At 42.7% G+C, this 22744-nt stretch overlaps 5 protein-coding genes and 1 non-coding gene across 14 annotated transcripts in view; 2 read left to right on the top strand and 4 right to left on the bottom strand.

Moving 5' to 3' along the window:
• The window catches only part of LOC122873035 (apoptosis-stimulating of p53 protein 2-like), a 36149-nt gene extending 33001 nt beyond the window's left edge, over window positions 1–3148 (bottom strand). For 2 of the 3 annotated variants that reach the window (XM_044189310.1, XM_044189311.1), the window contains exon 1: window positions 2540–3148. Coding sequence is in view for 1 of the 3 variants with exons in the window: in XM_044189311.1 (XP_044045246.1) it covers window positions 2540–2542 (3 nt within the window). In the remaining 2 variants the exon portion in view is untranslated. The remainder of the gene's footprint in view (window positions 1–2539) is intronic. The other variant, XM_044189309.1, reaches the window with a different exon arrangement.
• The window catches only part of LOC122873028 (NACHT, LRR and PYD domains-containing protein 12-like), a 1034258-nt gene that overhangs the window by 366002 nt on the left and 645512 nt on the right, over window positions 1–22744 (bottom strand). The window lies entirely within an intron of this gene.
• LOC122873033 (NACHT, LRR and PYD domains-containing protein 3-like) overlaps window positions 1–22744 on the top strand; it is a 573599-nt gene that overhangs the window by 198373 nt on the left and 352482 nt on the right. The window lies entirely within an intron of this gene.
• On the top strand, window positions 1484–8434 carry rrp36 (ribosomal RNA processing 36). Its single transcript, XM_044189403.1, has 8 exons — window positions 1484–1686; window positions 3633–4081; window positions 5844–5979; window positions 6067–6133; window positions 6226–6330; window positions 6456–6533; window positions 7240–7357; window positions 7587–8434. Exons 2-8 carry the CDS (start codon window positions 3667–3669, stop codon window positions 7736–7738), a joined length of 1071 nt encoding a protein of 356 aa, XP_044045338.1. The 5' UTR covers window positions 1484–1686; window positions 3633–3666; the 3' UTR covers window positions 7739–8434.
• Window positions 14510–16686, bottom strand: LOC122873078. Its single transcript, XM_044189397.1, has 3 exons — window positions 15904–16686; window positions 15558–15840; window positions 14510–15341 (listed from the first exon to the last, which is right to left on the bottom strand). Exons 1-3 carry the CDS (start codon window positions 16191–16193, stop codon window positions 14688–14690), a joined length of 1227 nt encoding a protein of 408 aa, XP_044045332.1. The 5' UTR covers window positions 16194–16686; the 3' UTR covers window positions 14510–14687.
• trnap-ugg lies at window positions 22280–22350 on the bottom strand. Its single transcript has one exon. It is a non-coding gene; the product is annotated as a tRNA-Pro (tRNA).

The following is a 22744-nucleotide window of genomic DNA, read 5'->3' as shown; positions in this document are numbered from 1 at the left end:
TGACTTTGTTGTCCAATACTGTTGTCACAGCCCCACAGTTGCTTCCAGTAAAAACTTTGATTTTCTTTATTAGAAATGTGTCTACCACACACAGAGTGAGGGCAGATCTGGGAAATCTACTGAGAAACAGTTAACGGATGAAATGAACAGACGTGAATGTCGATCCGGCGAATTAAACACCTGACAAACCCAAAAAACATCAGCACATTAATGCAAAAAAATCAATACTGAAATAAAAGTCCTGCTCAATGATCTGCAACGGCCTAAAATATTCCAACACTTTAACAACAAACTGATATTGCCTCACTATTGAATGCGTTTAGTTTCAAACTTAAACAGAATCTCATATTCATGTTTGTGTGAAGCTTCTGTCACAACGAACACACAATAAGAGTTAAGGACCACACACACACACATTTCAGCTCATTAAGGACAAATCCCATATACTCCACACTCACAGGTGACCACATTAATTAGTTGCATTGCTGCTAATTTAAAACACCTGAACCGACGGAACGGTGGAAGGAAAACTAAGCAGCCTGCTGATAAGCGGAGCTGTTATTAACAACACAAAGCTGACAAGATGCATCTGATGTGGGATCAACAGAGTCCCAAACTCTCTTTTATCAGGTTTACTGACTTTATTCCTCCTGGCAGCATCTGCACCAGGAGCAGGAAGTGGCTTGTGAGCCTTCTTGGATAAATACAATACAAAGACGTGACTGAACAGTCAAACATTAGTAATAATAACGTCTGCAGAACATCTTAAGAGAGTTTTTGTCATGTGGATAACTGAATATGAATTTATTGAATCAACACCCTGGAGTTGAAACAAACCAAATAAATATATTTATTTATTTCATATATGTATATATGCATTTTATGTATGTACATTTAAGTTTTTAACCTGCACTACTAATATATATAAATATATATATATATATATATATATATATATATATATATATATATATATATATATTCAATTAAACTGTGAACTCATAGTACATTTGTCAATTCAGGAACTGAACATAAACACAGTCACGCTGCACAAACAAAGTCGTGCAATGTCAGAAAGGACTTCTTTAAAATGAATAAAAACATTTTCTCACATTTTATAAAGAAAAATAGAAATTATTGGAGGATGATTGTAGAAAAAAAATGTGGAATACAGTTTGATTTTAAAACAAATTGTTAATTAATACGGTGATAGAGTGTGTGTGTGTGTGTGTGTGTGTGTGTGTGTGTGTGTGTGTGTGTGTGTGTGTGTGTGTGTGTGTGTGTGTGTGTGTGTGTGTGTGGCCAGCAGAGGGCAGCACTGCGCATGACAGTCCGCCCGTGAGAGGAAGCAGTAGCACCCTGGTGTCAAGCTAACGCGTTGCAGTGCCGCTAAAACAGGAAGTTGGTATGTTTGTCTACAAAATAACAGCGTAGAAAAATATCCACTGGGGAAGAAATGTTGCTTAACTGGACGCAGGACAAAAATAAACCACAGCAGGCACCGGTGTGAAAATATGTCCGGATAAAATGATAGTATATTTGCTCCTTAATCGTGTCCGTGAAACGTTTATTTTGAAACCGGAACTGCTTTGTTTATCTTACTGGAGTGAGACTTGCTGCCGACATGCACACACGTGGATAATGGAGCTCAGCAAAACAGGACTTTAACAACTACTTGACAGTCAGGTATATAAACCTTTATTTTATCTCAGCCGTTAGAGACCGGACCGGTAATGACGCATCGTGTCCCCGCTTTGTGGACGACATGTTAGCGAGCTCTTGATTACCGTGTTTCCTATACGCTTTCTGGACTCTCGCTACTGAGAACGTCACGCCAAACTGAATAGAAAATCTGCCGGTTTTAAACTTCTTTGCTTTCCAGTGAAGGCATACTGTTATTAAAACTCGCAATGGGAGCATCTACTTCTCCTTATGATATAGTTGTTACTTCGGCATATAAATGATTCACTGAAAAAGGACTATTGCCAAAAAAAGGTTAACTTTTTACACCAGTTGGCACGGCTCGCTACGGGTTAACGTAACGAAGTTAGTAAGACTATGAAACAAGTTAACAAATAAACATGGACATTTACATTTTCGTTGAAGAATCTGCGTCATTAGTATAGCCCGAATCCAAGTGTAGCTCTTATCGATAATTTTAGATATCTATAGTCAAACGCTTCCCTGTTTCTACGTATGTTAATAAGCCAGGAATTCACAAAATGCTAGATATTTTGTATGGAGTTCAGTTTACAATTCCTTGCTGTACGAGAGACACGCAGTTATTGTGATTAGCTTGTCTCCAACAGTGGCAAGTAAAATATCCGAGAAGATTTACCAGCAGTAGAAGACACCTTATGTGCTTGCACTTAATTCAGGAGTTTGGAGATAACCCAACAAAGACCATTAGCTAGTTAGCCGGCTAGCTAGCTAGGGTAACGTTAGTCCTGATGTCGTGTAGGTGGCCTTCCGAGTTTAGTCATTTCAGACTGCCTGTGCTCATTAAGTTACTTTTCGGACGTAGGCCAGAAATACGAACCATACGGAGGACAGGTGAACTTCTCTGCTACAGTTCAGGAGAATTCACGTCGATGTCAGGCGCTTGTAAAGCAAAAATAACTAGATTTACACCGATGGAGCGCAGGTGAATTTTATCAAATTCAATAATGTAGAATCCAAGATGGCGCGTAATCTTCCTCTCTGACGGACCGCTGCGTTGTGCTCGCTGCTGCCACCAGTGGCGGGAAGCTTTATTGCAGCAGTTTTATGCGCCTACATCAGTATGTATCAGGATGTTGAAATGTACCTGCCTATCCACCTAACTTAACTTACTTATACATAAGCTTATACTTAATTTATCTGACCTGTATTACAGCGTATTATATTCTGATTTGCTTAGTGCTTCTCTTCCTGTGTGCACTGACGTGACAGCGAGCAGCTGTAACGAAAGAGGTTCCCCTCGGGGATCAATAAAGTATTTCTGATTCTGATGAATCCCCCTGAAAGTATGCTAAGAAGCTCACCTGCCCAGACTCTGGGGTTTGTATTGTCATCCAAATAAGCAGCGATGTAGAAGTACTCAGATCCTTTACTGCAGTAAAAGTACTAAAACCACACTGAAAATACTCCACTACAAGTATTCAAAACCTCACTGCAGTAAAAGTATGAAGTATAATCAGCTAAATGTACTTAAAGTGTGACAGTAAAAGTCGTCCCTCGTATTCCTGCTGCATTCATGTGTGTGTTGCATTTTACTGCTGCAGATGTTTCAGGTTGAGCTCATTTTAACTGCTTTATATACTGTTGGGTAGTTTCATCTGCAGCAATGCATCATGGTCTATAAGGTCATCGTACGTTTGCAGCGTCGCCGTCCTGCGAGAACCACGTATCTATAAAAAGTCTTCCTGAGCTCAGAGAAAATGTAGTGCAGTAAAAAGTACAATATTTGCCTCTGAGGTGGAGCGGAGTGGAAGTGTAAAGGTGCATAAAATGAAAAGTACTTGAGTAAATGTCCTTAGTTGCATTCCACCATCGCCGAGCGACTTGCTCAGGGAGGCGGTGGCCCTTTCAACCGCTGAGCCGACTTCCTGTCTCAAACCGCCATCACTTCTTCCTCCTTTTGTTTTCCGCAGCTGTCTTCATCTTCCAGAACCGTAAAAAAACAAGATGAAGGGGAAAGAGAAGCGGCGGCGGGAGCCGGCAGCCTCAAAGAAGAAAAACATGGCGGCGAGCAGCAGTGATGATGAAGACTCTGACGTGGAGAAGAACTTCGCTCTGCTCGCTGAGAGGGGAGGAGGAGGAGGAGCTGAGGAGGGAGAGCGGCACCATGGAGGAGATGAAGAACTCAGTGATGATGACGAAGAAGGGTCGGATGGTGGTGATGAGGAAGCGGAAGACGAGGAGGATGTTGGCGAGGAAGCGTCTGATGATGAAGTAGAGGAGGAGGAGGAGGACGTTGAGGGGGTCGAAGAAGAGGAGGGAGGCAGTGAAGGCTCTGAGGATGAGGAGGAGGAGGATGATGAAGACGCAGAGGATGCTGGCGGCAGCGGTGAGATCCAGACAAGAGAAGACATTAAAAACGGTGAGTTTGTCTGCAGAACATTAACACTCGTTGAAGCTGTTTACGCACAGAAACGCTGAAGATGTGACGCCGAACTCGTGGCTAAGAAACCGGATGAGATCCAGAGCTGATTCAGGGCGAAGGGAAGTCAGATGTTTGGAAACCTCGAGCGGTAAACGTTAACATCAGCAAACAAACAAGCGTTAACATCAGTGATAAAACCAAAACCCCTTTAAGGTTAAATAAGAAACCGTCCACTCGGAGCGTATTGTGTTTCAGGTTGTCGCAGCTCTTCGTTTACACTGACTGAAATATCTAAACCCTATAAATATCTAACTGTGGTGAAGAGGTGAAGATGTGAAGAGGCGAGTGCGAGCGGGTGGAGAAAAGTGTCAGGTGTGTTGTGTGATAAAAGAGTCTCAGCAGGAATGAAAGGAAAGGTGTTGGAGACGGTGGTGAGACCAGCGATGTTGGACAGCTTAGAGACAGCGGCGCTGAAGGAAAGACAAGAGGCAGAGCTGGAGGCAGCAGAGCTTAAGATGCTGAGGTCCTCTTTGGGAGGGACGAGGACGGACAGGATCAGGACATCGAGGACATCAGCGAGGGGACAGCTCATGTTAGATGAACGAGGACATCAGAGGGACAGCTCGTGTTAGACGTTTCGGAGATAAAGTCAGAGAGGACAGATCGAGGCGGTTTGGACGTGTTCAGAGGAGAGACTGTGAATATTTTGGTAGAAGGATGCTGAGGCTGGAGCTGCCAGGCAGGAGGTCTAGAGGAAGACCAGAGAGGAGGTTTATGGATGTAGTGAGAGAGGACAGGAAGCTAACTGGTGCGAGTGAAGAGGACGCAGAGGACAGGGTTAGATGGAGGCACATGATTCGCTGTGGCGACCCCTGAAAGGGAGCAGCCGAAAGGAAAAGACTGAAATATCTAAACCCGAGACTCGTCGTGTTCTCGGGTTGTCCGTCGTACAAAACAGGTTTTTAGCAGAATTTAAGAATGAACTGGGCGATCCCAGATCTCGCACACGTTGACGGGGACGACTCGATGAGTAAACGACACGGCGCGCGCGGGCTTTCCTCCGTCTCCGTCCATTCCGCCTTTCACTTCCTGCCTCGTCATCGTTGCGTCATCGGAATCACGTGGCTGCAAGCGACGTATCGCAGCGCGGCTAGCTAACCGCGACCCTGCGAGCGAGTTTCACCTGCAGCTCGGAGCGGCTTCACAGACAGAAGCAGCGCATGTTGTGCAGCTGAACTCTGGAGGATCCGTCTGTACATGGTGATCCAGCACACGTGTCCCTGTTCAGCCAACACACCTGTGATCTCACACAGGTATCATCAGTATAGTGATAACTTCCACTTAACCAAAAATACACTTTATACCTTTTTATTATTCAGTTCCTTCCTTCACTTAATGTATTATGAGTTATACCCAACTTACTGAAATGTTCTTAGCAGCGTGTTTCATGAGGACAATAACGTTGTTCTTTGTATTAAGTGTTGCTGCAGTTTTGACCGTTTTTGTCGAGTTTAGCTTTGACGACGCTGAATGAATCTTCCCGAAGCTGCAGAGACGCTCGACGCGCTGGATGTCATCAGTCGCGTGGTTTTCTGTATTTGACACATGCTTCGACACAATGTGTTCAAACACTGACTTCACGGGAGTGAATCAAGCTTCTGAACCACCCGCTGTCTCTGCTGGATCCAGAACCCGTCAGAGGCCTCGGTGCGGGTTTCCGTCGGTGACTGAGTCCCTCTCTGTTCTGTAACCCTGCCAGAACTTTCCAACATGTCGTTTGAGGACATCGTGAAGCTGCAGAACAAAGTGGGAACCAAAGTTTACAACGAGGTCGCGTACGGCAGCGGCAAGAGCCGCGTCGAGACCCGCAAAAAGAAACGGCTGAACAAGAACAGGTGACTACTCTACCCGCTCAGACTGCTGGTCTCCCTTTTTAACATTTGCTCGTCGTGGGCTTTTAAAGTGTGTGTTTGTGTTTTCAGGCCGACGGAGATTTCAGCCAAGAGACCGGCTCCGTTCCTCCGTCAGGTCGTCCCCGTCAGGAAACCGGTGAGTGACGGACACCTGCGGACTCGACGCCGTGTTCTTCTCTTCTGCTTGAAATACTCCAAACTGTTCTGTTTCTGTTTTGTTTCACTCAGATGATGAGAGATCCTCGGTTTGACGACCTGTCTGGAGAATACAAACCTGAGATTTTCGAGAAGACGTATAAATTCATTAATGACATCAAACACAGAGAGAAAGAGGTGAGGGAGCTTCTGATCGGGCTGATTTCTGCAGGTCGCTGGTTCAAACCTGCCAGCCCACTTTCAAATACAGAGCGTCGGGATGTTGGACTGACAACCAACGTAATCGCGTTGTTTGTCTGCAGATCGTCAAGAAGCAGCTGAAGAAGACGAAGAAGAACAACCAGAGGAAGGAGAAGCTGCACTTCCTTCTGAAGAGGATGGTGAGTCTGAGCTGCACTCGGTGTTAGATCGACCCTCCGAAACACACCTCTATAATCTCCTACGAGGTACGTTTCTCGTGAGACCGTCGCACAGATCAGCGCAGACCTTACAAGGAACGTTTGTGTCTCTTCACCACCTGCAGAGCCGTCGAGTACAGTTTGCCACCATGTGGAAGCTCAGAGGAGCCCAAGTGTTGGTCTCTTCTGTTGCCAGAAGGTGTAAAAATGTGCTGCTGCTGCTAAATAAACTAGCCAATAAATAAATACTTGTTAGCGGCTGTAGCTGCGTCCGTGGCTGAAGGGGACGGAGACATGTGGATGAGATGTTTGCAGCTGTGCAGGTTGTTGTACAGAAATAAATCAACATGTCAACAAATGTTGCGTGCTACCAGCGACCTCTCCCACAGCTTCTGCGTCCACTGAAGATGACATCAGTGGGACGGATACGTCGGTCCCTGCTGATTGGTTAAGACAAAAAGTAAACCCACCGTCCCGACAGAGAATCTGCTGACGTGTCGCACAGTGTGAAACGTGAAGGCAGTTCAGTTTGGTTATCAGGCTAGTTTATCGTAACGTTCTTAGGTTTGATGCCGGCAGTGAAACACACCGCTTCCTGCGAGTGTTTCACAGTAAAAGCGGTGTGTGTGTGTGTGTGTGTGTGTGCGCGCGCAGTGGTTTTAAATGTGTGAACTGTGACTTCGTGCAGGAGAACCAGGAGCGAGCGAGGAAGAGCCGCGAGCAGCAGAGAGAGAGAGAGCTGCAGTTCAAGAGGCAGCAGAGAGAACGAGCCAATCAGGGCGCTCGGCCGTTCTTCCTGAAGAGCTGTGAGTTTCTGTTTACACGACTCTGTCGGAATACAGCGCTTTTCTGTTTGTTGTTTAGAAGAATGAAGTTAAAGCGTTGCTTTGAAACCGTGTGCTCAGTGTGCTGCTGTCCTTTTCTTTTCTTTTATATACGTTTATTTAGGAAAGTCCCTCTTTTGAACTAAGGGAGACCTTAAAATGAATTCCTTCAGATTCGTAGATGCTGAATCTCTTTGTTGTTGTTTTGCAGCTGAGAAGAAGAAGCTGCAGCTGGCTGAGAAATACCAGGAGCTGAAGAAGAGCGGCAAACTAGAGAAGTTCCTGAGCAAGAAGAGGAAGAGGAACGCCGGGAAGGACCGCAGGAAGCTGCCCAAACAGCTGCAGAGCAAGACGGCTGCGTGACGCGTCCGGCGACGCCGAAACACCCGAAGAAGAACCCGCTGTCGGTCCTTCGGCGTGTCGGCTGAGCAGCCCGTAACGAGCCGACTCAGCCTGCGGGTGGCGCTGCAGTCTGTTTGACGTCATCACCGGAGTCCGTCACGTTTATTTCACTGTCAAAGTTACATCATCTCCTACAGATTCAACGATGCTCGCCAACAGTTTGTTCTGAGCGTGAAACTTAATTCTCGACCTGGAGAACGAACAAAAGAATCTCACCCCGAGGTCCACTTACTAGCCTTTTCTGGGACTTTCAGCCACATCTCACGGTCTTCATAAGGGAATAGTGTTTGTACTGGATACTGGGATCACAGAAGTCGGAGAGTCCATGAACTGTGAACTTAAACGGTCCAAATAAAGTTCACTAAACATCGACTGATGGATTTTTCTGAACTGAAACTGTCGCCTGGAAGAAAAGAAACGTTTGTTTCACTGCAGAGAAATTCTGGTCTGTTTGTGCTACGAGCAAGTGGCCGCTATACCAATTTGTCCGTTTGATGTAGTTTTATTCTGAAATTCCAAGTTAGAATATCAGCCGAGTGTCCAGTCGCAGCTGTACAGATGTTCTGTGATCAGAAACATCTGGTTCATGCTGAACTTTCCAAATGTTCACTTTTACTAAACAGCATGTTTGTTTTAAAATAAAATTCTATTCGCATGCGTTTGTGTTTTGTGTGTGTGTGTGTGTTTGCACCTGAAGTATTGATGACGGATGATAATACTGATCGGGGGCGTCACAGCCGCGTGTTGACGCTTTAAAGGACGAAGCTAAAGATGGAAGAAAATATTTAAGTTAAAGTAAAAATAACTTTCTAAACTCATTAAAACAAGCTGAGCTGTGATGCACACGGACAACATGAACGTGTCACTGAGCTCGTCCAGTCGTGTTTCTATCACCTCAGAAATATTGCAGAAATCCGATGTATTTTAAATCTTAGTGAAGCAGAAACTGCTGTGCGTGCTTTTATCTCCTCACGCCTCGATCACTGTAACGGCCCGTTCGCTCGTCTTAATGTAAAAACTGTGAAACGCCTGCAGACTGTACAGGACTCAGGACCGAGAGCTGCGACCACATCACACCTGGTTCAGCCTCTTTACACTGGCTCCCTGTTGGTTTCAGGACTGACTTTAAGATCTTGTTGATTCCTTTTAAGGCTCTTCATGGCTCCAGACTATATCTTAGACCTTGTAATCCCTTATGAACCTTCACGTAGTCTGAGATCTTCGGGCAGGGGTCTCCTGTCTGTTCCTGAGTCCAGGATGGAAACTAAGGGGGACAGAGCTTTGGCCATCAGGGCCCCGAGGCTCTGGAACAACCTGCCCGAAGACATCAGGCTGTCTGAGTCAGAGTCTTCGTTTAAGTCTCGTCTCAAAACACATTTTTATCTGAAAGCAGATCCTGATTTTACCTGAACTGGCTGCTTATTTTATTGCTTTTATGTATTTTTTCATTCACTGTGATGTTTTATTTCTCTCTCTGTGAAACACTTTGTACTTAGTTTTGATAAGTGCTCTATAAATAAAGTTTTATTTTATTATTATTATTATTATAACATACAGGAGACAATCTTTAAATGTAATGTTGCTTTTTAATGTAATACAGAGAAATATCTTTAAATGTAATTTAACTTCCGCACACTGTGCTGAGAAACATGGACGGCAAAAACACTGCAGCTGTCAGATTCAAGGGAGTGAACCAACACAAGACGTGTTTCAGTTAGAAGAAATGTGAGGGTCTGAACTGGGGTTTGAACCGATGCCTGTACTCTGCTGCTCTCAGACGGAGCAGGAGGTCAGTGTCCTGGACTGTCGCTCCGGAGGAATGAATCCGGCTTCCCGTGTGAGACTCCTTGACTTCAGATCCTTCCTGAGCTGTTTAATGTGTAGACGTCACTTTGTCACTTTATCAGTGTGGTGTTTGAGAAGAGGAGCTGTTTCAGTGGGTTTCAGCAGTTTGCTCATGTGTCAATCACCCAGCCGTACCTTCCCACAATGCAGAGCGAGTTAGTTCTCTGGCAGATGGTTAAGAAGTGAACCTGTTTCTGCAGCTGATGAACTTTGTGAAGTCTGTTTAGATCTGCGCTGCAGTCGGAGAGTCTCTGAGGTTAAATGAACAGCAGGGGGAGCTACAGGACAGACACACACTTCAGAGTCTCACACACATCAGTCACTGCAGTGAGAAGGATTGTGGGAGCTCATCCACATTCAGACTTTGTCCACTGTAAAGAATGTTTTCCATTTCACTGAGCCTCCCAAATGTCCCGTGAGATTTATTCTTCCCCACATAGTGGACTCAGATCATCCCACGACCAAATGTAAGAGGAACATCTTCAACATCTGCCGGACGATGCTGAAGATGTTCTATGAGTCTGTGGTGGCCGGTGCTGTCCTGTATGCTGTTGCATGCTGGGACAGCAGGCTGAGGGTAGCGGACGCCAACAGACTCAACAAACTGATCCGTAAGGCCGGTGGCATTGTGGGGGTGGAGCTGGACTCTCTGGCGGTGGTGTCAGAGAGGAGGATGCTGGGTAAACTACACGCCATCTTGGACAGCGTCTCCCACCCGCTCCATGACGCGCTGGTCAAACAAAGGAGCACCTTCAGCGGAAGACTCATCCCCCCACAATGCACCACAGAGCGCCACAGGAAGTCATTCCTGCCTGTGGCCATCAGACTCTTTAACTCCTCCCTCTAAGAGTCAGTCTGTAGGACCCGAAGTCACTGAACTGGACATTGAGCATTACATCTCTGCCATAATTAATAATAATTGTACAATATTCTGTGTTCTACTTACGTGCAATATTAGTTTTCCCTTGTTAGTTTTTCTTATTTATTGCTACTGATACTATATACCTCAATTACTCTTCGACAGTACATGCACCCCCGCTTATTACTATTATTTATTACATAAGGAGTTACATTGTATTAGACTGTACTTTCATCATCAACCAGTAAACCCACTTGGTACTTGACACTTAGTTTATCTTATACTTATACCGACATGATACTTAATTTATTTCTGACCTGTTTTATAGCGGTCAGTACCATCGGGCCCCGCTCCGACAGAGGGCCACGAGTGCTGCAGGTCTGCAGTCCGACGCACTGCAGGTGTGAACACGGAGCAAGTGACTGATTTCAGGAAACCGCAGGGACTTTTTTCCTCAGTCTGTGATTTCCAATTAAGAAAAAAATAAACGTTTCTCCTCGTGTGTAAAAAAAATAAGTCAGGAAAAATAAAGAGGGAACTGGTGTGACAACACATCAGCTTGTGACAGGAGTCACATGCAGTCACAGCTGCAGCTGATCAAACTGATTGAGGCGAACAGCTCGAGTCAGTGTTTGTTACCTGGACGCCTAAATCAGTCTCATGATTAAGTTTACCTGCTGCGGCTGGGTTCAGCCTGCTGCGTCGCTGTGACTCCAAACCACTCGGCCCTTTTTCATTTCAAGTAGCTTCTTTTTCATTTCCACAAGACGCCACAAACTGCACTCTTCACCAGTGAGAACACTGTGTTCCTAATGGGCCGATATCCATTTAACACGACGTCCTGCTGAACAGCGTGCTGTGATGTTAGCTGTAATTCTGATTTACACAATAAATAAGAAAGTCACAGACAAGGGAGTTTGATTACATAACTGGTTACCTTCCTTTTTAAAGCAACTCAACTTCTCAAAGTGTTTTACAGCTCAGAGAGAAACGACTACAGACATGCCAGCAGCTCTGTGAGGCTTTGAGCTAAATGCTAACAATGACAATGCTAACTTGTTCATGTTTAGCAGCGTGTTAGCATGCTAACATTAGCTAATTAGCAGTAAACACAGAGCGCAGCTGAGGCTGATGGGAGCGCCATCAGCTCTGCAGGTGTTTGGTCAGAAACCAAAGTGTCGGACACGTTAACATGTCGACCTGATGGTGGCGCTAGAGGGAAAGTCAGAGGATCAGCAGAGTTATTACAGTTCATCCTGAGGGGAGCATGAACGATGAAGCACATCTCATCACAATCCGTCCAACAGTTGTTAAGAGATTTAACTCAAAACCACAAATATCAACCTCATGGTGGCGCTAGAGTGGGAAGGTCAGGGGATCATCAAGTCAGTGGGACTATGGGGGAACGTGAATGTTTGTACAAATTTCATGACAATCCATCTAATACTTGAGACACAAGACAGTAAACACTGAAATACATAAATAAAAATCACAGGCCAGACAATGCACATAGAGACAACAGACCCCCACCAAGGCTTCAGAGGAAGATACAGCAGCAACAAGGGGAACAAGGGAGTGACAGCTGGGCATTTTGGTGGTTACTTACGGGTACAGCACTGGAAAACAAAGGTTTGGTGTTAGCAACACTGATATTCTGCAAAACCTATAAAGTAATTATGTGCAGTTATAATATTCTACCAAAACTGTGGGCGATACAGTTTGTTTCCCACTACTGTACCACAAAGTTAGCCACAAAAATAGATAATAGAGCATAAGTTATTTCCCCATAGTCTTGCTTTCTTCTTCTGTACCTACATTAAAGTAGCAGTAGGAACCAGTAAGTATCTTATTGGTACCTAATTCATACAACACAATTACACTGTAAATCGTGGGCTGTATTATAAAGTCGTAGAAAAGGTTTCAGTCGTAGTCATCTGGACGCTGTTTTCAGAATCAAGACGTTTCGGCTCCCATCCGGAAGTCATTTTCAATTGTGAAAATGGTCTGAGAACTCAGAAATGTAAGCTACTCTGTGTTGCTTAAGCCCCGCCCCCGGGGAGGAGTCTACCTGAGTGTCTGCTGTTTCCAAGGAGTCCAGCTAGATGTGAAAGTCACTTCGCAGTCACTTCACTTACTGGAAACTGAACAATGTGTCAAATGTGTTGCAGGTACATCTGTCATTGCACATACTATGAATACTGTATTAGTATGGCGTTGACATTAGATAAGACTGATTACTGCAGTGAGTTTATCTTCATGGCTCCAATCTGACACTAACTAAAGAGACATGACTACAGTTTTCAACATGTACCAAAACTACAACAGTGCAGATCTCCGCCAGGCCAAGTATCACCAAATGAGGTATGAATAACAAGCCAATGTCTTAAGTCATTTCGCGTGTTATCACAACGCCTTTTTTGCTGTCCGTGTGTCATTTCACGCCATTTAGTCTCTACTGACTTATTTCGTGCAGAGACGGCGTGTCATTTTACTCGCAAATGTCAGGTGACGTAGTATAAAGAGTGACAAAGTCTGCGTAGGGACGAGGTCGGGACAGTACTGTACATCTATAATACATAGATGTGTTATAAGAACTGGATACTGCGCCACCGCTCAGCCTTTCTTCCAGTTGTTTCCAGTGGTCACTCGCGGTATTGCAATGAAAAATCCCCCTGCGGCCCAAAAAGCATTTTCCCCGTAGGCCAGCGTTATAAAAGAGACGTCTGTAAAACTGTTGACAGGACACCTCGAACTGCAAACAACAACAACAACTACTTATCATTATAAGTTTTTGATCCATGGAGGTTTTATATTTTTAAAACTTACCTCGAGTCGAGAAAAGCGATTTAAAAATCTGTGACGTCATCACAATGTAAAGTCTATGGGCCGAGCGTACCCCGCATACCCTGGAAGTAAACCCGGAAGCTAGAAAACTTTTTTGGCCAATTCTCATTGGAATGAATAGGCGCCATCTTTGGGTCGGGTATCCAGGTCTAATAATGCATCCATGGGTCAAACAAATACAGGACTTTCACCCAGGAGACCGCTGTTCGTGAACTTTGTGAAACCAAAAGTCAATGCTGACTTATTTTAACTTACGTCACGTACTTAATATAATTTAACTTACTTAACTAACGTACTTACCTACCGGCCGGTTAAGTGGAGTGAGGAGTCAGCAGCCAAAGACAAAATAAGACAATAAAATAGGCTTTTCCAAAATTGTGAATCACCGCAACCACGAGAGTCATAAATGTGCACAAAAAATATTATGCTGATGGGTCCAGTAGCATGCAAAATTAGCTGTGGACAGATACACACACGCACACACGCAACCAAACGCATGATAATTATTAGTTTTCACTGATGTGAAATACTGTCGATGGCGTGTTGTCAATGAAACATATTGAGAAAAATTATCTTTCTGAAAACAAACCCACAGCAATGACTCCGCATCCAAACTGATTAATGACGTTTTGTAGTGTCGACACAGCCTCATAATTTTAAATTTTTATATCTTTCAAAATAAAAATCTGAAAATGTATCAGTTTATATTTAAACATCTGATCAAAAATATCTGTGATGCAAAAATCCAGTGAAAACGTAATAATAAAACACATTCTACATAATAAAAGTTTAGCAGTTATTGAGACTATTACAGTTTTTCAGTCGCTTTGGTACATTTCTCGAATCAAACTCACAATTTGCAAAACAGTAAGTGCATTTCTCAAAACAATTTGTACAAATAGCAAAACACCATGGATAACCTGCAAAAGCCAATCTCTTGCTCAAAATCCTTAGTTCATCTCTCAAAAGTAAATATCTGTGTCAATGAACATGTCAGTGCCATCAGAATGACAAGTCCTTGTGTCATTGTGTACGGATAAGACAGTCAAATTGTTTAGTCATGTTGTCAATATAACAGTTTACTCTGGAGGGATGTTCTGATGGAAACTATGGCTAAAGTTTTGACGACAATTATTGTCAATTGTAAGTTACATCTAAGTGTATGTGTGAGAGAATGGAAAATATTCAAATTTACACTCTTACTGTTTGTACTGTATTTTATTGACAGAACATGTCATTGAGATACAGAAATGAAAAGACAGCACTGAATAGCACACAAAAAAAACCTAAAGAAGAAATGTGAACATAGGAAAAACTGTACATGCGGTGCTGTAGAAATTACATTAAGGAATTACAATCTTCCTACATCTCTTGACGATCCTGTCTGTTGGGCCACAAATTCTCATCCACATCACAACGAACATCTTCTCTTGCAATGAAGAATCTTTTTGAGTGTCTTATCCAGCCTCTGCAGGCATCTGCTGTGATGTCGTCACATGCTGCATCCATGGCAGCCAGAAGGGTCATTTGTGTACGTGGCTGACGATCGTATACTTTCCATCTCCATGCTGAGAAAAATTCCTCAATGGGGTTAAGGAATGGAGAGTAGGGTGGGAGGAACTCCATCAGCATCCTGTCATGGGCAGCAAACCATTGCCTGATGATGTTGGAATGATGGAAACTGACATTGTCCCAAACGATCACATACTTTGGCAGGTCATCTCCAATCTGACCCCTCTCTTGTTCAGGGATGAGATCCCTGTAGAGAGTGTCTAAAAAGGTGACAAGACGCTCTGTATCGTATGGCCCAATAATGGGAATATGCGTTAGTACACCATTCTCAGAGATTGCACAACCCATGGTTATGATTCCGCCCCGTTGGCCTGGCACATCAACTGTAGCTCTGTGGCCGATGATATTTCGACCACGCCTTCTACGTTTTGTTAGGTTGAAGCCAGCTTCATCCATGTAGAGGAAGCTGCGCGGTGGTTCACTTGCTTCCAGTTCCATTATACGCTATATCCAGAAGACACAAAATGAGTTTTATGAATTACATGCATTTTCATTTTGGCCAAGATACGGTTACATCAAATGTATACAGCACATATTTGCTATGGCTGTAGAAAAGAAGATGCAATGTGTCAAGTTCACACTTACTGTACTGTATATCACTATACAATGTTGTACTGTTTACTCTGAGGTACAGTTGCTGCATGCTCATACATGTTTTACCTGTACATATTGGTAACGCAGCTCCTTCACTCTTTCACCATTTCTTTCAAACGGAACAGTGTAGAGCTGCTTCATATTCATTTGGTGTCTTTTCAGCACCCTATCAATGGTTGAGATGCTGACTGTTTGGATGTTTTGAAAGATGTTGTTGTCCTGTATAATGGCACTTTTTATCTCCCTTAGTCTTATTGCATTGTTTTCTATTACCATGGTGCAAATGGCCTCCTCCTGTTCACGTGTGAAAAGGGGCCCTCTGCCACCCCTGTGAATTTGTCTTGCAGTCCTATGTGGGGAAAAAATTAGTAAGGAAAGTACAGTGTACAATGCCTATTGTTAGATTACATACCTATTCTGTCGACGAAAAGTCTGAATAATCGAGGACACAGTTGTTCTTCCAACATTTGGCTGCACCCTTCGACCAGCCTTGGCCATTGTAAGCCCATGATTGAGAACGTGGTCTACGAGTGTGGCTCTAATCTCATCAGGAACGCGCATATGTCCTCGGCCTCTTCTGCCTCTTCCTCGGTTTTGCCTTCCAACTCCTCCACCACGCAGCCTCACTCCGCTTCTTCGTCTTCTCTCTGGCTGTTGACCCCGTCCAATTCCTTGTCCTTCCATTGTCAAACATTGTAACATTCTGTTGCTCCGGCTATATATATACCTGCTAGTTGATGCTTCATGAGAAGCACCTTCGTTAGAGAAAGTCAAGATTCACCTGGGAGCAATTTACCAATTCAGGACAGATTTAGAAAAAAGTCTAATGGAAATATAGAAAGTATAGAAATATGCTTGACATATTATGATAACTTGTTCAACCATTTTGCATGTAAAGACTTATGCTATGAGCTTGTGCCTAAATGTTGTGGGGGGTGAGACTATTCAACAGAGACCCAATATAATACATTTTGATCAACATGACATAAGCAACTGATAATGTAGGAAACAACAGAGAATTGTACATAATCATTTGCATGGATGTACCAAAGCGTTTGCAACTTGTTCAAAGAAATGAGAAACTGCTTTTTTGATGTGCACAAGTGACACAATGATGTGAGAATTGAACAGGTAGTTTTGAGAATTTCAATTCTGATCTGAGATATGTACCAAAGCAACTGAGAAAAACTGTAAGAGCTCTTACACTTCAACTGACACTTCAACTTTTTAAAGTGCTTACATAACTACAGCCACTTAAACTGCTTACAGTGGATACACTTGAACTAACTCCAGCACTTACACATTTCAATTGCTTTTATTGCTTTCGCATCCACTGACTCTTCAACTATTTTCAGCTCTTACTCTTTAACAGACACTTCAACTGCTTTCAGTGATCACTGCTTTCAACACCTTTACTTTAACCAACACCTTTACTCCTTTCAGTGCTTAAACTTCAATTGACACCCTTCGAACCCTTTTGGTGCTTGAAGTGTAACTCCCATACAATGTATCATGTGCAAAAACTTTACATTTTAACCTGTTTAACGTGTTTAAAGCTGCCGCTTTCACTGCAAACAAGCACGCTTCAATTACTATGACAACTAAAACAGGTAAAAAATAGGTAACTGAAAATATGAGACTTGAACAACACAGTGAAGGAAACCAGTTGAAAATCTCTCCAAACTGGCTGAGTTTACCTGCAACAAGTTTCATCAGCTCCGCTGTCTTTTTTAGTTGCAAGCAGAGAGCGAGTTTCTCTTTCTGACGTCTCTAAAAGTCAATTAGCGATGTATAACGAGAACACTTTAAACGTTTCTGCACGCTGGCTGAATCCTGTTTTCTTGCTTTCTGACAGGTGGCATTCATCCCATCAGAGTGCTGCTCGCCTCACAATATCCTCTGACGGACAATAGAGGACAAGGTGGGGGCCCACACATGGGGGGTGGGGGGTGGGAGGGGGCAATAATACAGGGCCTTATATTCATGAGCTAATACAACCCATTCAACCCCCAAATACCCCCCAACCCGTCCATCACCCTCCAACTTCTCTTTTGTGTCGCTGCTGTTATAAAAGTTATAAAAGACTCTTCAGTGTTGCTGCTTGTGGAGGGTGTGTGTGTGTGTGTGTGTGTGTGTGTGTGTGCGTGAGAGACATTTACTTTTTTAGGTGGTAACAGCAGTTCTAGAGGAGCTTCTTATGTATGATTTAATTGATTTAAGGTTTCTGATTTTACATAATGATAATATAAAATCAAATTATTAAACCAAAACATTTCCCATAAACACACAAAAAAGTGCAGTTAAAAACAATAAAACAACACAAAGTTCTTCACATACTGAACTTATTTAAAACCTGCTCAACAGGTTTATCCAGGTTTTTTTTATCCCACACTTTTACCATTTTTATCTCCAAAGGTTGCAGGAGTGTCGCTCTCATTTTCATTCTAGTTTCTTACAGTATCAGCTACTTTGATTCACCGTTTTAACGAGGACCTCACTGATAGAGAAATATTAGCCGAGACCTTTCGCACCCAAAGCGAGAATCATTCCCCTCGACCAACGAGCCAAGACAAACTTGAGCGTGAAATAACTTCACCTCGGAGTATCTTATCTGTGTCTGATCCAAAGATGTTTTCATATCTTTCATGAGTCTGGGGAAACATTCTCACTATTTTAAAGGTGCAGCATTGAACAACACTTCCCATAATTCACTCCTGCAGCCTCGTAAACTAACATTATCAGCTCTTGTAGAAAAAACAGAATTTTTTGGTGATGGAGTGGTAACAAGAAGCGTCTTCTTTTAACAATCCTCGACAGTATGAAGGGTCAATTTTTAAATTTCGCACTTGATGCTTTGACAGTTTGAGTTTTTTATCTATAAAAATACAATTTCAGTTCAAGTCAATTTAATACCAATCTCTACAGCATACGACAACCTCTGTCCTCGATTTGGATAAGAAAAAAAAAGAAAAGTAAAAACCTACATTTTCTTGTACAGTTAATTTTGTAAATTATAACACACGTTCATATAGAAACATTTTTGAGTAATAAATGTTTTTATTCACATTCATGTTTTGTCCTTTTTGTCCTTTTTTTCCTACTTACTGTCTACTTCTTACTGTCAATTCAAAATATGTGTAATAAAATATAATCTATCACTACTGTATGTTTTACTATAAAAGGATATTACTTGAAATATAAACCAATAATAATATTATTATTATTATTATTATTTTAATAATAATAATAATAATAATAATAATAATAATTGTATTGACATATTTTTGATAACAACATATGCCACACAATTAAAATTTAATTTTTAATTTTAATTTTTAATTACTGCCAGAATGAAAAATAAATGTGTTTTTTGTACTCCAAAGCACAACACCTATATGATCACATTGAAATTGAATGTTGACTATTTATTTGCAAATTGAAACCTAAACCTGAAAATAAAATTGCAAGCTGTAAATATTTGTCAACTATCATGAGCAAACAAACTGAACATGAAATTTCAATTTGATTTAAATTTTTATGTCAGTCAGTGTTGAAGTCAGTAAGAAATTCATGAACCCGAGAATGAAACTCATAATGATTCTTTAACAGCTTCTGGAGACGAAGGATTCGTCACAAACATCTGCACTCGTTGTGTATCACAGCACTAAAAGTGAAGCCAGATGGTTCAAAGATCAAAACTGAATTCTGCAGGTGAGTTTGTTTCCTGAGAAAATCCACAGACATCAGCTGCAGGAAAAATCCTTCAGCCAATCAGGACCGGGCTTTCATCTGACCGATCAGAAAATTCTCGTTCTGGAAGACGATGGTCAGACTGACAGTCATCTTGGTACCACTGCAGTGTTGTTCAGTGCTGCACCTTTAAAATAGTGAGAATGTTTTCCCAGACTCATGATGGATTCATGACGTCCACAAGACACAAAAACATCTTTGGATCAGACACAAAGTTTCTTTCTTTCAGGTGAAACTGTTTTTCTGCTCACACAGGATGGATTTTATCGTTGGGTGGAGTTTGCGATGAAGGATATCATTGTTCTTGACTTGAAATGGTCCTCGACAGACGGTGTGCCAACTCTTCGCCTGCTCTCCCTCCTCCCCAGGTGAACACACCCTCCACGGTTTTCATTTTACGTTCTCTTCACTTTCAAGCGTAACGGATGCCAGGACCGAACCCAAACCTCTGCTCTCTTTCCGATTCATGGCTGTTCTAGTCGGCCATTGTTCCCACTGAGACCCTGCGCGTCATGAATAGCCAATAAAAAGCCCATCGCTCCTGAAGAAAAGGTGCTCGGAGAGGCAGTGATGGCTTCCATACAGCTCTCAGCGTGGAAACCATCTGTTCGCTCGGCCCCCTGCTCGCCACGTGAAAGGGATAATTGAGTGTTATAGAGAGTGGAGAATAGATCCCTCTGCTGCTGATTTGTATTCTTTAGAAAGAGCCAGGGGTTTCACACCACATCTGCCCCTCAGCCCCATTCAGACCCATTCACTGTCCCATCAATTAGTACACTCAATTAAGCCCTCATAATCCTTTTATCGACACACAAGGGCTTCATCGAACGCCACGCCCGCCATGGAGAAGTGGCAACAAATGAGACTTTAGTGACTGTTTTCTTTGGGAAGAGGGAGGGGAAACAATGCAGACTGATGGCAGTGTGGGTCCTTCAACACTTCATAAGAAGAGTTGATGGTTGAAAAGCTGAGTGCCGCTGCAGCTGGCAGCGAACTGCTGAAGGCGGCGGCTGCTGGCAGCGGCTGCTGGCAGCGTGAACGATCTCCCTGCTCTATTTGTCAGCCATTGTTCACCAGATTATGAGCTGCCTTTTCACTGGAGTGTTACAATTTATTAGAGGAGGGTTGAATAGAAAGGCAGTCAGTCAGGCACATGCAGGCCGGAGGACGTCTGTATGCAGAGGAACTGTGAAAACGGACTAAATGCCAAAGGTGTCAATGCGGTCGCAGTCGAAGAAAAGCTGTTAGTTTAATCCCCATCAGTGCTGCATGAGCTGGGACTGATGAATTTAACGGGTTTAATCTGAGACTCAGCACCGATACACTGTAAAACATCATACGGAAATTTAATGAAATCAACTAATATTTTATTATTAACTTATAATAATAATGATAATATTATTTTACTCATTTCAAGTTAAATTAAATTTAAGTGGCTATAACTAATATTTTTATAATACCAATGTATGAAATGACAATGGGAAATCAATGTGACAATGTGTTGGGTGTCTCTGGTAGCGATGAAGCTACAGTGAATTATCAGCTGAATCTGCAACTCCACTCGGCTTTACAGAGCTTTATAGTGAGTTTCAGCTCAATGATTATCTGTCCGGCTGCAACTTTGCTGTTCTAGTTCACTCTCAGTGCTCTCATAGCGTCGTTTTCAGAGAAAAAACTGTAAAAAGCCACTGAACACTACCTGCTCAGCAGCAAACAGCAGGCAGACACAGTCAGAGAGCAGCTGGTGAACATAGTGGAGCATTTAGCAGCTAAAGAGCCAGATATTTCCCTCAGGAGTTGGTGGAGACCAAAAACAGAGCTAACAGAGAGAGAATATTAGACTTAGATTCATCAGGTGACACAAACATGCCTCCTAATAAAGGATCATGTTGCTCTGTAACTGCTGGATGTGGAAATAAGCAGCTGTTTGCTAACAAGTTCAACATATCAACTTAAAAACTGATGATATGTCAATGTTGTGTTCACAACTTGTTTCTGCTGAAAACAAGTTGAGTTCCTCTGAGTTGTACACTTGAGCTGTATATGTGAGACAGAACATTTGCTGTGGATTTATCTATGGTACTGATCCTCAGAAGAAGGAGCAGGTTATTGGGTCCTCTGAAGAACAGGATCTGCTCTTCTAGATTGTGTTTGTAACAACAAGGATCTTATTAGACCAACTCTAAGGAATTGAGACTAAAACTTTTCTTGTCCTGTCGAACTTGGGAAACCTGTTCTTGGGTAGGGCTAATCTGGGATTTGGACACAGACCTCTCACACATGAAGCAAGAATCATAGCCCTAGACCAACGAGCAGCAAAAAGTACCTTATCTGGCTAGTACCACACTTCTTTCTAGTGTGTACAAAATCAGCTTCTTTGTATTAGTAGTTGTTTTAACAAGGACCTCCTCCGGGATGCATTGAAGTAAATGGTAAATGGCAACATTTGAAGTGATTAGAACATCCTTGATGATGGTGGACCTCAATAATTTTACAGGTTGAAGGAAGAAGGAGTGAGGATGCATATTTAACATAATAGAAAGCAACCAGAATTAATTCTTTTGAAGTTATACTTGATATGTAGCTTGAATAGATCATGTATTATCACAAGGACCACCTGAATAGTGCAAATGCATAGACTTGCATGCAGACAAGCTACTCTTTTCTACCACGTCCAGTTTTTGTGCTAAGCCAGGTTAAACAGCTCCTGGACATATCCAATACATTCTGTTCAAAGGTTCAGAAAAATGTGGCTACTCTTCTCCAATTTGGAAATCACAAGTAGTGTATATTTTATGGTCTTCTGTTTCAAATCACATACATTGCATGTAAAGGCTTCCCAGTTTAGCTACTTTTGGCGACAATTCAAGAAAACAATTGTCTGAGAGTCTCGTTGGTGGAGAAGGGGAAGGGGGTTCTTTTGTCTGCTGAAGAATTGGTAGCTCTTCTAGGCTGTGTTAGTTTCTGTTTAACAACGATGTTATAGATACACCAAAGATAAAGAGGTGAGTTTACATCCCACAACCCATTCTTGGCAAGGGCTCGTCCGGGATTTGAACCGGGACCTCTCGCACCCAAAGCGAGAATCATACCCCTAGACCAACGAGCCACGAAAACCTTTGTTTCCTTCAAAAAAAGACTCAGATTTCATCACTGTTTAATTACAGTAGGAACAGCTTTGCAAATAAAAAGCAATCAGAAGTGCTCCTTTGACCACCACTTTGATGGAAGCATGCTAGCAGTTTCCTCCCACTTCCAGTCTTTGTGCTAAGCCAGGTTAAACAGCTCCTGGACATATCCAATACATTCTGTTCAAAGGTTCAGAAAAATGTGGCTACTCTTCTCCAATTTGGAAATCACAAGTAGTGTATATTTTATGGTCTTCTGTTTCAAATCACATACATTCCATGTAAAGGCTTCTCAGTTTAGCTACTTTTGGCGACAATTCAAGAAAACAATTGTCTGAGAGACTAGGGGTGGAGCCTGTAATGACGACACAACAA

The sequence above is a fragment of the Siniperca chuatsi genome, linkage group LG3 (assembly GCF_020085105.1).
Source record: "Siniperca chuatsi isolate FFG_IHB_CAS linkage group LG3, ASM2008510v1, whole genome shotgun sequence".
Classification (NCBI taxonomy): Eukaryota; Metazoa; Chordata; class Actinopteri; order Centrarchiformes; family Sinipercidae; genus Siniperca; species Siniperca chuatsi.
This window is presented reverse-complemented; position numbering and strand designations above follow the sequence as displayed.

Excerpts from the sequence above, each read along its gene's own strand:
- rrp36 (XM_044189403.1), top strand. The coding sequence starts at position 3,667 with ATGAAGGGGAAAGAGAAGCGGCGGCGGGAGCCGGCAGCCTCAAAGAAG. Across the intron at positions 4,082-5,843 it reads AAGAGAAGACATTAAAAACG|AACTTTCCAACATGTCGTTT; the intron begins GTGAGTTTGTCT and ends TAACCCTGCCAG. Across the intron at positions 7,358-7,586 it reads GCCGTTCTTCCTGAAGAGCT|CTGAGAAGAAGAAGCTGCAG; the intron begins GTGAGTTTCTGT and ends GTTGTTTTGCAG.
- LOC122873078 (XM_044189397.1), bottom strand. The coding sequence starts at position 16,193 with ATGTTACAATGTTTGACAATGGAAGGACAAGGAATTGGACGGGGTCAA. Across the intron at positions 15,841-15,903 it reads ACTTTTCGTCGACAGAATAG|GACTGCAAGACAAATTCACA; the intron begins GTATGTAATCTA and ends TTCCCCACATAG. Across the intron at positions 15,342-15,557 it reads TGCGTTACCAATATGTACAG|CGTATAATGGAACTGGAAGC; the intron begins GTAAAACATGTA and ends TTCTGGATATAG.